At 36.9% G+C, this 18006-nt stretch overlaps 1 protein-coding gene across 4 annotated transcripts in view; it reads left to right on the forward strand.

Moving 5' to 3' along the window:
* NUP98 (nucleoporin 98 and 96 precursor) overlaps positions 1–18006 on the forward strand; it is a 106020-nt gene that overhangs the window by 9611 nt on the left and 78403 nt on the right. For 3 of the 4 annotated variants that reach the window (XM_036747858.1, XM_036747861.1, XM_036747860.1), the window contains one exon: positions 16633–16736. In XM_036747858.1, coding sequence (XP_036603753.1) covers positions 16661–16736 — 76 coding nt within the window. In that variant the 5' untranslated portion in view covers positions 16633–16660. Of the gene's footprint in view, positions 1–3019; positions 3100–16632; positions 16737–18006 lie in introns of those variants that run through there. The other variant, XM_036747859.1, reaches the window with a different exon arrangement.

An 18006-nucleotide genomic window follows, 5' to 3' on the forward strand; every position in this document is an offset into this window, starting at 1 on the left:
ACGTTAAATAGTACTTTAAGGTTTGCAAAGCAATTTATATATGTTATATGTGTATACCTGTGTCAAGCACCTGTTGCTTGCTTCTGAATTTACTCTTCTAAATAAGTCTCACATCATAACCTGTCTATTGGATATTTTTAATTGAATGTCTTATAGGCATCTCAGACACAACTCACTTTGCTTCTGGCTAAACCCACCGTTCTTTCAAACTTCTCCATTACTGCTGAGGTTACCACTTTCCTTCAGTAACCCAATTTGTAACCTCACTGTGATCCCAGATTCTTTATATTATTTTATCACTTATCCCGCATGTCACAGACAGCTGCCAAATCTTGTCATTTTTATTTCTACAATATCTCTCCACTATGTGTCATTGTCTCTACTTGCGTGGCCTTTACCTTAGTTGAGGCTCCTCATTACCTCCTTCCTGGACTGTTCCTATAGCTTCCTGATTGATTACTGTGCCCCTTCAATCTGTCCTCTACATAGTTGCCAGAATGGTTTTCCTAAAGTGTAGGCCTGATTGTATCATCTCCTTACTCAATAAATCTTATTTGGCTCCTTGAGATCAAATGTAAATTTTGGAATTTCAGGTTCTTCACAGCTGGCTCCCTTCCTATCTTTCTTGCTTTCTTAAACTTTTCCACCCTCTGCTCACTCTATGGTCCAGCCATACTGGCTTACTTACTATTCCTCATACTTACAACACTCTCATCTCCCCAATTCATTTTTCACTGTCCTTGACCTTGGAATAGAGTTTGCAACACTCTCATCTCCCCAATTCATTCCTTTTCACTGTCCCTGACCTTGGAATAGAGTTCGCTCTCCTCCCCTTCCAACTCTTAGAGTACTGGCTTCCTTCCAGACTCAAATCAGATGCCACTTTCTGTGGGAGAGCTTTCCCAGTTTCCCCTAGCTGCTCCTGTCTTTTTAAGGTTGCCTTTTCTAATCTTTAGTACCTATTTATGTACGTGTTTTATCCCCCATTTGAATGTAAGGTTCTTAAGTGCAGGGACTATTTTCATTTTTTTCTTTCTGTACCCAGTGCTTTGTACAGTTCCTGGCGACTAGGATAGATGGAAGATGAAATGACTGATAAAACAAAGATTCTAGCTTCCGAGTATTTTGAATTATTAAGTGATACATTACAGTTGCCCAACAAATTGCCAATTGTCCGACAAATTGGAACCAGTAGCCTTCCTCAGCTTTGGCACTGCACCCTGAATACAAGAGGAGACAGATTTTTATACATTAAAAACAATCAAATAAGACCAATTAATTAAAACAATTAGCCAGGATAATGGTCTAAAAGTTGAAGTACTTAATGTACGTGTAGCCACTGACAGGTACACTTATGCTCTTATCTCAGCTCTGCCCATTTCATATTTTCCAATAATGAACCACCTCCTTGGTAAAATATGCCTGTTGGCATGTGCACACAGAGTCCTCACAAATACAACATAAAGGAGGAGTTGCCTTGTATGGCTGGTAGATAAAAAAGATTGATTAGGGAAGAGGTGAATAGGCAGCAAAGTGGCTGAAGGATGGAGGCTTTTGTTTGGCAGGGTAGCTTGAGGTCATTGTGGGAAGTATGGGTAAATAAGCTGCGTCTGTATTAGGAAAGGGAAGATATAATAATTATAATAACAAAAGGAGCATATAGTATGAAAATTTTTCAGTGTACATCTTGGAGACTGAGAAGAAATTAAAAAGTGTTTTGAAAACCTGATTAAACCTTCCATTAGCTATTGAAACTCGATGCCTGTGGAGGAGAATCCTTTTATGACTTAAAAATGGGTTAAATAATTTTTGTGGCATGTTATAATAGCCAGAAATTGCCCTGATCTCTATAGTTCTCTTCACTGGATGCCTTCATATATACATCATTTTGATATGATGAACTATTTTATTTAAAATCTTTGGTGGTTATAGATTTTTGATGTTCCATGTAGGTTTTTGTTTTCCATTTTAGAATGTGTATTTACAAATAATAAAATAGAGGGGCCAGATTTAACAATCACTTTAATGATTACCCATTTCATTCACTTGGAAAGAGAGCGCTACCGTAGATAACATGGAGTTGAAAAGGAAAGACTGCCCTTGAGTATGATATAGTGTTTTTAAAAATCTGGCAAATGCAAAATGCTTGTGAAGAAAGAATTCACACAGCATCTCCATTACACACGTGATATACTTGATGACATTACATAACCAAATACAGTAATAGGGATTTAAGTACCCCTAATAATAGGGCTGTGGAAAGAGTTACCTTGGTAACAAGAGTAAGAAGGAATGAGGGAAGGAAACCAGGAGCAGGATTTAAAGTAACATGGTCCCACAGAAGAGGGAAAGGAGTAGGTGTTCCAAGGAGAAGGAATGACATATATAGTGGATTAATGGCAGAAAAAAAAATGTATAAACCATATGCTTAGTGTTAAGTTATTGAGATTTAGACTAATCCATGTTTGCTTGTTTACCTTCTCCCCTCAGTAAAAAGCCTGAACATGTTAATGAAATCTTTCTCTCAATGAATAGATATTTATTTGGCATTTGCTATGTTCTAGGTACTTTGTTCAGTATTTTGGATTTATGTCTTACTCATTCCCTCCTCTATTTCTTTGGTTTTTCAAGTTTCCTTACCTCCCATTCCTGTAGGTCCAAATAGTATACATACATCCAGATCTCCCTGAGGTTCTAAGTCCTTCATTGTGTCTCTCAAATTTCCTTGTTTGCCTTGATCTCTCCCCACGTTGACCTAGATGGTTGCACATTTTGATAGTCTTTCCTTGATTTTTGATTTTTCATCTGTGTCTTATTCCTTTATTAAGTTGCAAATTCTTGGGACTATAGGAGTATAGATCCTGGGATTTCTAACCAGAAGAAACTTTACTACTAACCAACCCAAACCATATCTTCCTTTTCAGTCATAGACTCATAGAATCGGAAAGCAGGTTATGCCAGCCTCTCACCAAAAAATAAAATAACCAAAGGAAAAAAACAAACCAGAAAACAAAGTCCCTGGAGGAATTTAGGAAGTGCTTCACAAAGGAGATGGCACTTGAGCCGAGCCTTGAAAGGACCTAGGAGTTTCAAGAAGAGGTGAGGAATGTGCCAACCTCCCAACCGCCCATGATTTTCATTGTGATTCTTTTTAATATTTTTTAGTTAGTTTTTTTTTTTTGGAGGGGGGAAGATAGGGCAGTTGGGGTTAAGTGACTTGCCCAAGGCCACACAGCTAGTAAATGTCAAGTGTCTGAGGCCAGATTTGAACTCAGGTTCTCCTGACTCCAGGGCCCGTGCTCTTCTCAATGCGCCACCTAGCTGCCCCTTTCATTGTGATTCTTAAAGAATGGTACACACAACTGGACATTTACCCCCAAAGGCAGTCAGTCAAGTGATAGGCACAAGACCTTCAGTCAAAACAACTATTTACCAAGTAAGCTGGGCTAAAGCTACAAAGCCAAAATCTAAAAAACTGACCTAGTTAGTACCCAACACAAAAGGCCTTTGTAATGTAGCTTCCTGAATTCCCCTTTCCAATTAAAGAGATAATTCTCTTTGACCTATACTGCCCACAGTGACCTAAAGCTCCCTTCTCAGACTTGAGCATTCATTCCATAGTCACTTGGCAGACTGAGTGTTCCATTTATTCACCTGCCTATAAACTAAGCAATGGAGCCTCTTTCCTGTTACATTCCTTTAAGGAAGAGTGTGCATGGATATGTACAATTGTGTACTTTGTTTGGTGATTCATTATTAGGTCTATTGGGGCTACATGTGACTGAGGGCAGAAATAGTTAGACTTAAGCTATGTGACAGAAGAATAGGCATATTTAAGTAAATTATATGAAGGAGAAGTAAGCAGAAAAGGATAAGTAACACTGAGAAGTGAACATATATATATGTATATATATATATATTTTTAAATCACTCTTAATTTCTTATTCCTCTTAGAGAACCATCCCTAAGAATTTTTTAATAGATTCTTGGTTTGTAGGTTGCATATGAGGTCAGCAAGAATTTGGGTAGCAACTTACCACATCCCACAGAGAATTCTGAAATTGAAAGTAGATGCTAGGCTTCCTTCCCTTGGAGGCATGTAGATTTTTTAATTGGTACAGAGAACCTCTGGGTCCAGTTAAACAGTTGACTAAGAAGGGGGTGCAAGGTTGAGGACTAGATAGGTTAAAAGTAACTATGCTAGATAACAAAATTGTGTAGTGCTTTAAGATTTACAAAGGGCCCTCCTCATAATGACCCTGTGAAGTTGGTAGTGCAGATAGAATTTACCATTTAACCTTTGAGGAAATATGCATAGGACTCATCTGTAGTTAAACATTTAGCAAAGGCAAGTTGGGGCTTGAACTCTTGAACTTAGGTCTCCTGGTTCGCTAACTAGTGCCCCTTCTACTCTTTATGGCCATTTTTAGGCCCTCCATTCTTTGCACTCAGTGCTGCAGCCAAACTGGGCTGTTTGTTATTCTCTGTGTGGGACATTCCAGTTCTCCAAGGTGGTTTTGCGTAGGCTGCCCCACATATCTGCAGTGCCCTCCCTCTTCACTTCTACCTCTGGGAATCCTTTAGTTCCCACCAAGGCCTAGCTCTTCAAGTACCATCTCCTTCAAAAGGCTTTCCCCAAGTTGTTAGTGTTTCTCTTAATCAACCATCTTTTTCTTTTGTATACACATATATATATGTGTATACAAAATCTTTTTATTTGCTTATCAGTGAACATGCTGTATTCCCCTACGAGAAAAAACTCTTCAAGGATAGGAACTGTTTCACTTTTGTAACATACCCTTATTGTCTGTTGTATGCCATATTAGTGTGCCTGGCCAATGCAGTAGGTGTTAGTAAATGCTTGTTTGCTAATCGGGGATATATCCTGAGAGGGTAGACATTTTTCCTATATTATTATTTTTAAAGGTAGTTGAGTATTGTAAGAATAGAAGGTATGCCCCAATATCATGAGAGGAAACTTTGGGTTATTCTAAAACTTTAGCATAATGTCATCTTTTTATAAAACTACTTGGAATCCTTGTGTTGTTGGGTTGAAACGTTGAAATAGTGGAGCCAACTGGGTTTATGCCTGGCATGGAGGTTGTAAAGAAAATGCTTTACAGATCTTAAAGTGACTGCATGTACAGCTTTAAAGTGCTGTAAAAATGAGGGGAGGTCGTTTTGTTACTAAGAATATTTCTAGACCCAAGAAGAGAGGCTTTGACTATGGGGAGATGGGCTTCTTTGTAAGGGTCTTTTGAATGGAGTTAATCTCTGCAGGAGTTTTTGGTTTTGTGGATTTGGACTGGATTAACTTTCTTTATCATATGCATAGATTGTTAGAACTAGAAGGGACTTCAGAATTCAGCTTAGAAAGTGTTTTGTACATTCTAATGAGTGATAAAAATGATCATTGCCGCCTCCTCTTTTTACAAGCCATGACACCCAGGTTCAGAAAGGCTCACATCACTCATTGAGCAGCCATGTTAGGGTTAGGACTCAGATATTCTGCCCTCTCAGCCCACAGCTCTTCTGCTGAATCCTGATGCGGATTTTCTTGCTTATTTCATTTTCTCCCTATTATTGAAGATGCTCACCCAAAAATGTTCTCAGATTTCTATGCAGGAAATGCTCCTTGCTTGACCTTGGACAAGTCACTTAACCTATCTGGGTTTCATCTGTAAAAAAGAGCAGTTAGAGTAAATGACTTCTGAGGCCTCATCTTGCTTTATCTAGCTCTATGATCCTTCATCCCAAGAAATCAATCTTTTTTTTTCTTTTTTGCAAGGGTGAAAGGCAGGGCAGCTGGGCTTAAGTGACTTACCCAAGGTCACACAGCTAGTAAGTGTGTCGAGTGTCTGAGGTCAGATTTGAACTCAGGTCCTCCTGACTCCAGGGCCAGTGCACTACTCACTGCGCCACCTAGCTGCCCCAACAATTCAACATTTTTATGACATTTTTAGGTTTGCAAGGAGTTGGGTGAGAATGGGTAGCTTAGGGCCGACCTATAGTTTATTAGAAACCTGCCTCAGAGTATATCAAACAGCAATAGGATATTTGTAGATTAAGCAGTTTTTTAGGCATGGAAAGTGGGCTGAGATTATGATGTATTTTAGAAACCTAAGAAGATCATAGAATACACATAATATGGAATGAATACAAATAAGCTAATACCTATCACAGCTATCAGCTTCAGTTTTTCCTATGTGCCCATGAGTTCTGAATTAACCGAGCCAGAATTCAATAGGTCTATTGAAGGTTGGCACTTTTGCCAAAGACTTTCTAAAAAAGGGGAGTTAAGGACTAATTGGTGTAGTGAAAAATATATAACTTAACTGGTTGGCATTTGATAAAATATAAAAGCAATAAAATTTACTGCAAATATCAGTTCCAATATTCAGTGTTGAAAGATAAGTGGAATAACAAGCTTAAGAAAGATTAGGGGTCTTCCAGAAATAGTGTGTCTACGTTGAGTGTAGGTGAGTAAAAATAGATCATATTAATCCTTAGATACTGGAGGGCCTGATCTTATGTTTTTATTCTTTTGAAAACCTCCATTTACCTGTGCCAGTTTGAAGAAGTGGGAGTTCATTTGGTTGGGTTATTAAGGACTCTAAGCAAATGTTTACTTCACACTGGGGGCTGGGCTTCAGGCTGAGTGTGGGGGGCAGGAACTGGTAAGGGAGGCATAGTCCCAGCTTTCTAGAAGCTTATCATTTAATGATAAGGAAGTGACTGATGTTGGAATTCCTTCCACTGATACAGATCTTAGCCCTTTCATACATTTTTACCTTCTTATTCTTTAAAAGAAAAGGTCTCCTCTGGTACTCTTTCTGTATCACAAGTAACAGTGTAGCATTTGTGCTCTCTCTTGTTTCATTTTAGCTTCTTGTTTGAGTCACCTTTTCTAGCCATAGAGGAGGGTAGGTGTATTAAACATTCTACTAGTCCTAAAGGTTGGTAATGAGCGTCATCACTAGGGGTGTTATCAGTAGAAATAAGAGAGAGGAGGTGGGGCTTGTTGTATAGGTAGAATTCACTGGATGTACAAATCAGTTACATTTGGGAGATGAAAATGAAGTCAAATGCGAACAGTAGTGTCACAGACAGAAATAGTGAAATCAAGAGTAGTAGTAGGGGAAAATATAAAAAAAGCTTAGTTTTTGTACACTCTTGAGCTTGAGGTGATGGGATAATCAAGTAGAGGTAGCCTGATAGCAGATAGAGATGTTCTAACAGTGATTGGAGATACAGTTCGGGAGTTTAGCCTCTTCAGAGGCTTTGGAAATCATAGGCATAAAGGTGCTATTGGAAGCTGAGAAAGTGAAACTGCCATGGGCGCAAATATAGAGAAAAGATGCTCTTTTACTCAAATTATTTGGCTGGAAAGTAGGTGAATAATCAGTAAAGAAAACAAGTATGAGTGGTTAAAGAGGACAGAGTGGCATTTCTGAAGTCTAGGGAGGGGAGTAGTCAGAACTATAGGGGGATGTGGCTGTCATATTTGACAGTTAGGTCTTTTGGTGGGAGCAATTTCAATGGAATGGGACTGAAGAAAGAGTGGGTGGTTAGAAAGTAGTCATTGGGTGTAAACTTTATTAATAATTGGGGAGACGAGGACGAGAAAGAGATGGTTTGAGAGCTAGGTAGAATAGAAGGTTCACGTTAAGAGATTTTTAGGTTTGGAAATACCAGAACATGCTACTGGGCAGATAGGATAAGTTGACAAGGGAAAGAAGGAGAGGAGGGAATGATTTCTGTAGCAAGGTCTTAGAGGAGGTGGGAGAGAATGATTTCTGGGAAGCAAGGTTGAGGATTGGCTTTGGTGAGTATTTTTGTTACCCAGGAGACGTAAAGAAAGTGCTGGTGTCAAGAAAGTTTGAGGGATAGAGGAAAGGTGCTGAGGGAGTTGAAATTATATGGTCTTAGTCTGCCCAGCAAAGTTGGAGGTTGGGTCATCTACTATAAATGAACCATGAAAATGGCCGATTGTGAGATTGGGGCTTAGATATTGAAATATAAGTGAATGAAATGTATTGAGATAATTGAAATATGACAAGGAAGTGAAGAGCAGATTTAATTTGAGAGAGGAATAGGCATTTGTAAAGAAAGTAGAATTTCATAGTTTTTATATTAGAGGTGGTATATTTGACAACCTTCATTATCTACCTTCTTTTAAAACCTTTTTGAAATCTTTTTTTTTTATGTCACCTTTACTTGATATTTCTCTCTTCCCTCCTCTACTGAGTGTAACAAAGAAGTTCAGTATAACCAATCTATAAATGCATCGAGTGAATCTGATATGCAGTATTTAATTCTTAGAGACTTCTACACAGAAAGGAAAGGTGGTGTATCACGGTGGTATAGTTTTTCAGCTCTTCTCCAGGGTCAAGCTTCTTTTTTGGCCATTATAATTACATAGCATTCAACTTAATATTCTTTTGTTATAATTGTTGTAGAAAATATATTTTTTCCTGGCTTTGCTTACTTGACTGCATCAGTTCATATGGTGGCTGCTAGGTGGCATGCAAATAGAGTGCTAGACCTCGAGTCACAAAGATCTGAGTTGAAATGTAGCCTTAGATGACTTCCTTTGTGACCCTGGGCCAGTCATTTCATGTTTGCCTGCCTCAGTTTCCTCAACTGATAGCCTGTGAATAGGGATAATAATAACATCTACCTTCTGGGGTTATTGTTAAGCTCAAATGAGATAATATTGTGTAAAGGGGTTTAATTAGCACATTGTTTGACATAGTAGGCATTTACTAAATGCTTGTTCCTCCCGTTCTCTAATTTCTTCATATTTTTCTTTTCATATAACAGTAATATTATACTACATCCATGCACTTTGTCTAGCCATTTCCCAATCAATGTAACACCACCTGTTTCCTCAGCTCCTACGTCTTTCTTGGTAAATAGCCCTGGAAGAAGCCTTCAAATTTGTTACCTGATCTCAACCTGACTACAACCGTTTTTTTCCTTTTGTACTTAATTCTGGACCACACTCCATTCCTCCTCCTTGCTGCAGTTGTTTAAAATCTTCTCCCCTTTACCTGAATCCTTATATTTTTTGTATGACCCTCTTCCCAACTCTCTTCAGCAAAATAGTTTTTTTCCTACCTTCCTGAGAAAACCAAGGTCAAACACTGAGTTTTCTATTTCCCCCTCCCTCTTTCAAAACCTTTTATATTGTTTTCCTTCTTTGGTTTACTTTCTGAGGAAGAGGTAACTCTTTTCCATGAAAAATTTTCCATGTAATTTCCAAAAATTTCCGTGTAAAATCTTTAATCTGATCTCTTCCGATCTCCTTGAGGAATTTAACTCCTTAATCATTCCCATTCTTGTCTCATTTTGTGCTTTTTTTCTCTATTAAAAAAATTCTGAGCTTAATAAACACCAAAACAAATTGAACATTTCCATATATAACAAGAAGATTTACATGAAACAGCAGATCTCAGCTTGCTTTTAAGTATATAATGAATTCAACATCTAACTTTCAAAGCTGTCTACTTGTTATGATTCTTTCTGACCTTCTGCTCTCCTTGCATTTTAGTTTTTACACTCAAAAATGTTTATTGATATTGTTTGTTTTACATAAGATACACTTCTAATGTGCAGTATCTTTCCTTCCCCTTCCGTAGAGATGTCCTGTATAGTAACAAATAAAGGGGCAGGGGGTTGGGGGGGGAGACAGATCATGGAAGCTAACCAACACAAACATGTCTGATAGTGTATACAGTATCTCCAGCTCATAATCTCTCACCCCTGAAAAGAGGAAAGGGTAGTGTACTCTCACATCTTTTTGGGGTCTTAATCTTGGTCATGATAATTCCGCAGCATTCTGTCTAGATTGTTTTAATGTTCTTGCAGTTCTTCCTTGCATTTAAAACAATGTTTCAATGACCTTTGTTTCCTTTTTTGTTTCTTTGCCGCCCTACTGCTATCTCCCTTCCCCCTTTCATCTCACGCAGTTGGGGAAAAAAGCAAAACTAAACCCTTGTAACAAGTACACATAGTCAAGCAAAACAGATTTCTATATTGACTATGCCCAAAATGTATGTTTTATTCTGCATCTTGGGTACATTATCTAGCCGTCAGTAGGTGGGTAGCAAGCTTTATCAGCCCTTTGGCCTCTTGTTTGGTCTTTGTATCTTAGTCTTTTAAAGTTGTATACATTTATTTTTTTGGTTCATTCTCCGTCAGTTAATAAAAGTCTTAGGTCTCTCTGAAACCATCACTTTCATCATTTCTTAGACTACTAATATTCCATTACATTCATATGCCATAATTTGTTCAGCCATTTCCCCACTTGTTGGGGTCCCCCCCCCTTAGTTCCCATTTCTTAACTATCGCCAAAAGAGCTGCTGTACATATTTTTGCGTTTAGGGCTGTTGTTTTTCTCTTTCTTTGATATCTTTGGAATATAGGTGTAGTAAGTATCATTAGGTCACAGGGTATATACAGTTTAGTAAGTTTTGGGATATAGTTTCAAATTGCTTTCCAGAATTGTCTCCTCTTGTCATTGATCTTTTTTTGCAAATTGGTTCTTTCTCTGATGCCTGCAAATATTTCCAGGTCTGTCCTTCCCTTAACTCTCCCATTGTATTTTAACCTATTTTCTCTTGTCCCTTTCTCAGACTAACTCCTAGAAAAAGTCTTCTATAACCACAGGCTCATAAGGACTTCTCAATCCTTTGAAATTTGCCTCCAATCCCAAAATTGTATTGAAAATGCTATATCCATATCTTGTTACAGTTTTCAATATTGTTAACTTTTTCTTCCCAGAGGAGAATCTTCCGCTGGCTCATGTGACACTTCTGGTTCTTTGCCTACTTGGGTGGTAAACCATCAACACCTCAAGCTCAGCATGTTCAAATTGACTCAGTATTTACTTTAAATCTGTCCTTGCAAACCAACTTTTTGTTCAAGGTATCACTCAGGTTAGAAACAACAATTCAGTTTCCTGAATAAATGACTAAGCATTTATCAAGCACTTAACCTGTACTGGATACTATAGTAAAATGCTGGAGAAACAGAAAATTGAGACATTCCCTGTGTTCCAGAAGCTTATGTTCCTTCTTCCTTATCCCTCTCCTTTAATCTAAATAGTCTCATCGACTGCTTCTACAACATTGCTTCTATCTTTCTCCTTTTTAGCTAAGCTGGTTCAATCCTCCATCACTTCCATGTTTCCCCTTAATTGGTCTTCCTGACTCCCTGCCACACAGCCACCAAAAATAATTTTCTTAAAACAGGTATAACCCCATTCAGAAATCCCAATTCTTTCATTCCTCTAGGTTAAAATACAAACTCAGCCTGGTATTTGAAGCCCTTCACAATATTGTTTCAACTTGTTCTTCCACTCTTATATTTTTCCCATTGATTCAGTCAAACTGACATACTGGCTGTTTGCTGCAGCTTGCATTCTTCTATAGGGTGTTCCTAAAGTCTGGAAACATAGGAAAATGCATATTTTGAAGTATTTGAAATATTAACAGACCTTAGCCCCCTTGACTTCTTTTTTTGGGGTATGCTAAAGGAGAAGGTGTTGTCAATGAAAATTACAGATGCAACACACTTGATGAAACGCATAAAGAGTGTGCCAAAAGTGACGACAATGTGGAGTTATTGCATCAAGTTCACATGAATCTTGCAAAGCGTGTCAACCTTTGTATCACAAATGATGGAAATCATATCAAAGATGTTATTTGTTAATATTTCAATTAAATAAAATGTTGTTGAAAATTTCATTTGTTTCATTTCTTGAAAATAAGCATTTTTGCCTATGTGTCCAGACTTCAGGAACACCCTGTACTTTTTGTGGCTTCCTCCACGTTTTTCCTCATTTCTTCTTCCATTCCTTCTTCATTTGCCTAGAATACAATCCCTCCTCACCTTCTCACATTCTCTTAGAATCTTTAGCATCCTTCAAGGATCAGTTCAGGCATTACCTTTCCCTTGAAGTGCTACCAGATCCTCTACCCTTTCCACTGAGCTATGTGTGTACACTCGCCATCCTTAAAATAGGTTGTGTCTACTTCTGAGTGTATATGTTATGTCTTTCCTAGTAGAAAAAGTTCTTTGAGGGGAAAGGGATTGTTTGGTTTTAGCCTTGAAACCCCTACCTAACATAGTAGCATCATAAGAACATAGATTCAGAGTTGGAAACGACTTCAGAAAATCATATGGTCCAAATAATCTACCTCCTAAACCAGCCTCCTGCACCATGTTTTTGTTGTTGCTCAGTTATGTCCCACTTTCTGTTACCCCATTTGGGGTATTTTTGGCAAAGATTCTAGAGTAGTTTGCCATTTCCTTCTCAATCTCTTTTTTTACAGATGAAGAAACTGAGGCCAACATGGTTAAGTGACTTGACCAGGGTCACACAACTAATAAGTGTCTGAGGCCAGATTTAAACTTAGGAAGATGGGTCTTCCTCACGTCAGGTCTAGCACTCTATCCACTCTGCCACCTAGCTACTTTTAAACAGATGAGTAAACTGAGGCACAAGAGATACAGACTTTTCCAAGGTAACACAAGTATTAAGTAGCAAAGTCCAGATTCAAACTCAGACCTTCTCCACTCTAGTATATTTTCTACTACTTTGCTTCTCTCATGCTTACTGAGTTCAATTGATCAGGATTGTGGGAATACCAATACAAGAGGAAGTAGAATGGTATATCATGTCCCTCTACAGAATTGACCTGATAGAGGATTTTCAGTTAATCTTCCCCTGAGTTCTAAGTGGAATTGTATGTTTTCCTTTTTGTTATGAACTTGACAAATATCAACATAATATAATAATAATAGCATTTTTATTTAGCAGTTTCAGGTTTGCAATGTGCATTATAAATGTATGTGTATTCTCATATATTCTTTTAAATGATTTTCTTCTCATTTAAAGTAATTTTTAACATTTTGAGTTCAAATTCCCTCACTCTTTTCTTTCCTCTCCTTGAGAAGGCAAGCACTTTGATACAGATTATACATGTGCAGTCATACAAAACATATTTCCAAATTAGCCATGTTGTAAAAGAGAACACAGACCAAAAAAGCCCCAAAACTAAGAAAAATAAAGTTAAAGAAAAATATGCTTTGATCTGCATACAGGCTCCCATCATTTCTTCCTCTGGAGCTGAGTAACATTTTTTCATCCTAAGTCCTTCAGAACTGGTACCAGGAAGAACAAAAACAAAGAAAATTATAAAACAATTTCTCTAGTGAATATGCAAAAATCCTACATAAAATAACTAGGGAAACTACAACAATATATCACAAAGATTATATGTAATGACCAATTGAGATTTATACCAGGAATTCAGGGCTGATTCAATATAAGGAAAACTATTAACATAATTGGTTATATCAGTAACAGAAGGAACAAAAATCACGTGATTTTTTTTTTTAGATGCAGAAAAAGCTTTTGACAAAATACAAAATTCTTTTCTATTAACCACACTTGAAAAGCATGATATTAATGGACTTTTCCTTAAACTGGTAAGGAGCATCTACCTAAAACCATTAGCAAGCATTATCTGTAACAGGGATAAGCTAGAAGCCTTCCCATTAAGATCAGGAGTGAAACAAGGTTGTCCTTTATCACCAGTATTATTCAGAATTGTACTAGAAATGTTAGCAGCAAGAGAAGAAAAAGAAATTGAAGGAAACAGAATGGGCAATGAGGTAGTAAAACTTTTTGTAGACAAGATTGGAAAATCCTAGAGATTTAATTTAAAAAGCTAGTTCTAACAGTTAATAATTTTAGCAGAGTAAGAGAATACAAAATAAACCCACATGAGTTATCAACATTTCTGTGTATCATTGACAAAGCCCTACAAGAAGAGATAGTAGGGGCAAGCTAGGTGGCACAGTGAATAGAGCACTGGCCCTGGAGTCAGGAGGACCTGAGTTCAAATATGGCCTCAGACAACTGATACTTAGTAGCTGTGTGACCTTGGGCGAGTCACTTAACCCCAACTGCCTTGCCTTCCCCTCCAAAAAAATTAAGTAATTTTTTTTTAAAAAGGATAGTAAAAGGATTTGTTATATAAAACTTGGACTCAGTCAAAAGACCACCCCCAAAGACTTAGAAGGCCACATGTGGCCTGAGGCCTAGGTTCCCCACCCCTGGTATAGACCAATGTGTTATACCATTTACCAAGAAAAGGTAAAAATGAATATGTGACCTAGACATAAAAGAGATATAAGTAAATTAGGAGGAAAAGGAACATGTTACTTGTCAGATACATATAGGAGAAAATTTTACAAATAAGCAGGAGCTATAGAGCATTGTGAGATGCAAAATGGATAATTTTGATTACATTAAATGAAAAAGGTTTTGTACAAATAAAACCAATGTAGCCAAGATTGTAAGGAAAGCAGAAAATTGGGGGAAATTTTTTTATAGACAGTTTGTCAGATAAAGGTCTCATCTCTCAAATATATAGAGAACATTGTCAAATTTATAAGAATATGATTAATTCCCCAATTGATGAGTAAAGCATATGAACAGTTAGTTTTCAGAGGAAGAAATCAAAGCTATGTATAGTCACATAAAAAATGCTCTGAATTATTATTGATTAGAGAAATAGAAATTAAAACAACTTTGAGATATCATCTTACATCATATCAGATTGGCTAAAATGATGGAAGGGAAAAATGACAGATGTTGGAGAGGATGTGGAAAAACCAGGCCATTGATACACTGTTGGTGGAACTGTGAACTGATCCAACCATTTTGGAGAGCAATCTGGAATTATGCCTAAAGAGTAACTCTTTGACCAGGAATACCATTATTAGGTCTTTTTCACAAGGTGATCAGGGAAAAAGAAAAGAATTTGTATGTTCTAAAATATTTATATCAGTTCTCCTTGTAGTGACGAAAAAGTGAAAATTGAGGGGATGTCCATCAGTCGAGAAATAGCTGAATAAGTTGTGGTATATGATTGTTTTCAGATACTACTGTACTGTAAGAAATGAGCTGGTTAATTTTATAAAAACATTAGAAAGACTTACATGAAATAATGAAGAGTGAAATGAGCAGAACCAAGAGTACATTGTATACAATAATGGCAATATTGTTTGAAGAATAACTGAATGACAAAGCTATTCTGAGTTATATGAATATTCAAATCAACTTCAAAGGATCTATGAAGGAAGATACTATCCACCTCCAGGGAAAGAACTGATATATGGAACTGTGTATTTTTTCGCATTAGTATCTGTGACAAATGGTGGCCTTCTCTAGTTTGGGACTAAAAGGGAAGGAGGAAGAAAACAGCTTGGAATTCAAATGTAACAAAAAACCAAAATAAGTACATTTTTTTAAAAAGTCAGAGTTGTCTTGTAGCATTGTATTGCTGAGAATGGCTAAGTCATTCACAGTTGATCTTTGCACAATATTGCTGTTACTATGTACAATTTTTAACTGGCTCTGCTCACTTCACTTTGCATCAGTTCATTTAATTCTGCCCAGGTTTTTCTAAAACCATCCTGCTTGTTATTTCTTACAGCACAATAATATTCCATCACAACCATATACCACAATTTGTTCAAGCATTCTCCAGTTGATGGGCATCCCCTCAATTTCCAATTCTCTGCCCCCACTAAAAGAGATGCTATAAATATTTTTGAACATAGAGGACTTTTCCCTTGATCCCTGCTGTCAAAGGCCATGCACAGTTTTATAGTCCTTTTAGCGTGGTTCCAAATTGTCTTCCAAAATGACTGGATCAGTTCACAACTTCACCAGCGGTGACATTAGTGTACCAATTTTTCCATATCCTCTCCAACATTTGTTGTTTTCCTTTTCTGTCATATTAGCCTCATGTATATTGTTTTATCTTCATAACAACCCTGGGAAGTAGATGTGCCATTAATATCCCCATTTTACAGATGAAGAATTTGAGGCAGAAATAAATGATTTGCCTGGGATTACAAGTACCTGAGGTCTGATTTGAGCTCAGATCCTCCTGGCTCTGGGTTCAACACTATCCACTGTGCCATCTGACTGTCGTACATTTCAGTATACAAAGAACAGAAAAAGAGGATTCTTTATGAAACAGAAAACTTCTTTATAAAGGTATCTTAAATTAAAAGTGATAGTAACAAAGATGCGTTTCTTGTCTGTTACTTTCGGAGCTAACTCATAATCACTTCTCTGTATTTTTAAAGGTTTCAGTGGTGCTCTTTTTTTGCATCACTATCTCTGTTCACCAACTTCTCTCCTCCCCATGGATGCTCTCACTTCTAATAAATGAGCTTAGTCAAACAAAACAATTTAACACATTACAGTCTGCAACTGAGTTTCATTCAGCACACTTGCCAGGCTTTTCTTCTGTGCTAGCTGTGAGATGAAAAGCATACTTCATAATTAATATTTTGAAGTCATAATTGGTTGTTGCATTGATCAGAGTTCTAGATAGAATTTAAAACATATATATCCCTCAATGTGGTAAGTGAGTAAGAATAATGTCTTTCTTTTCCCCTGTGGTGAACCAGCCCAGCCAGGTTTGTTTAGTACGTGAAATGATTAAGCAATGATTAGTGAACTAAAAAATGTACTTTTACAAAAGCCAGTTCGTATTGTACTTGTTACTTATAAGAAGAAATTTTGTTTTTCCTTCTTCCTAGCTTCGTGAAGTTCTGAATCATTTCAGAGATGTTTAATAAATCATTTGGAACTCCCTTTGGGGGTGGCACTGGTGGTTTTGGTACGACTTCAACATTTGGACAGAGTAAGTCAAGATATTTTAAAATTATTAAATTTACCTAGATACCCTTAAGAAGGGTATTTTGAAGAATAAACTATCTCCTAGCTTTGTATTAAAAATTATCTGTACTTTGGATCCTCATGCTAGAAATTTTTAAACATTCTGTTTTGAAATGGATTTGTTTCAGTAGTATAATAAGCTGTTAACTTTTTTTAAACTTAAGTTTTATTGATGTCTTTTATTTTTATAATACAATAATTTCCAGATAAAAACTTCTCTCTATACCAGTGAGGCTTTCCTTGTAACAAAGAAAAACATTTAAGGAAAACCAACCAGGGGTGATCATATCTGGCAGTGGTTTCCTAGTAATGTCTCTCTGTATCATTCATGCATGTCTTCCCATGTTTCTCTGAATTCTTTATGTTTATTATGAGATTAGCTTTGAATTGACTAAAATACGTAGAATCATTGAGTTTAAGATCTGAATTGGATCTTAGTAATTATCTGACCCAGATCTCTCCTTTTATTTTACTTCATTAACAATATTTTTGATATCTTCTGTTTTTACACAAGTGTCATTTCCATACATATGCCCACCCTCTTTCTCTGCTCATTGTCTCTTGTAACAAAGAAAAATTAAGGAGGGGAATAGGGAGCAAGCAGCAAAACTAGTCAACACATGGATAGTGTTGCACACCATAGTTTCTCACCTCTGCAAAGAAGGTAGGGAGGTACATTTTCTCATCTCTTTTCCTGGGTTAAGCTTTGTTATTGATAATTATACAATGTTTACTTTCCGTTTTTTAATTCTTTCCATACATATTATAGTAATTGGATATGTTGTTTTCTTCTTTTGGATTACTTTGTTCTGCATTAGTTCACATAAGTTTTACCATTAAACTTTTCATTTTAAAGAGGAGGAAACTAATGCCCAAAGAGGAGTAACAACTTGTCTACTATCAGAGTGGTTGAATCAGGACTTAAAAGTCCAGGGTTCTAGACTCCCAAGTCCAGCATTCTCCCTACTGTTTATACCAAAGCTACTGTCATTGATAGATGTCTCTCAGCAAACATTTGGGCATTAATTGTTGTTAAATTCTAGGCTACAAAAAGAGTGTTTTTGAAGATTTTGGGAAAAACACAGTACAGTAAACATTGACATAGTTTAATAGTCTTTGAGGCTGGATGTTTCTGCCTCAGCTAACTATAATCAGTTAGGAAGAATGATATCCTTGAAATTTTCATGTCTGAGAGCTTTTGCCCTTCCTGTATACATCTCTATAAATAGTTAACT

The sequence above is a fragment of the Trichosurus vulpecula genome, chromosome 2 (genome assembly GCF_011100635.1).
Source record: "Trichosurus vulpecula isolate mTriVul1 chromosome 2, mTriVul1.pri, whole genome shotgun sequence".
Classification (NCBI taxonomy): domain Eukaryota; kingdom Metazoa; phylum Chordata; class Mammalia; order Diprotodontia; family Phalangeridae; genus Trichosurus; species Trichosurus vulpecula.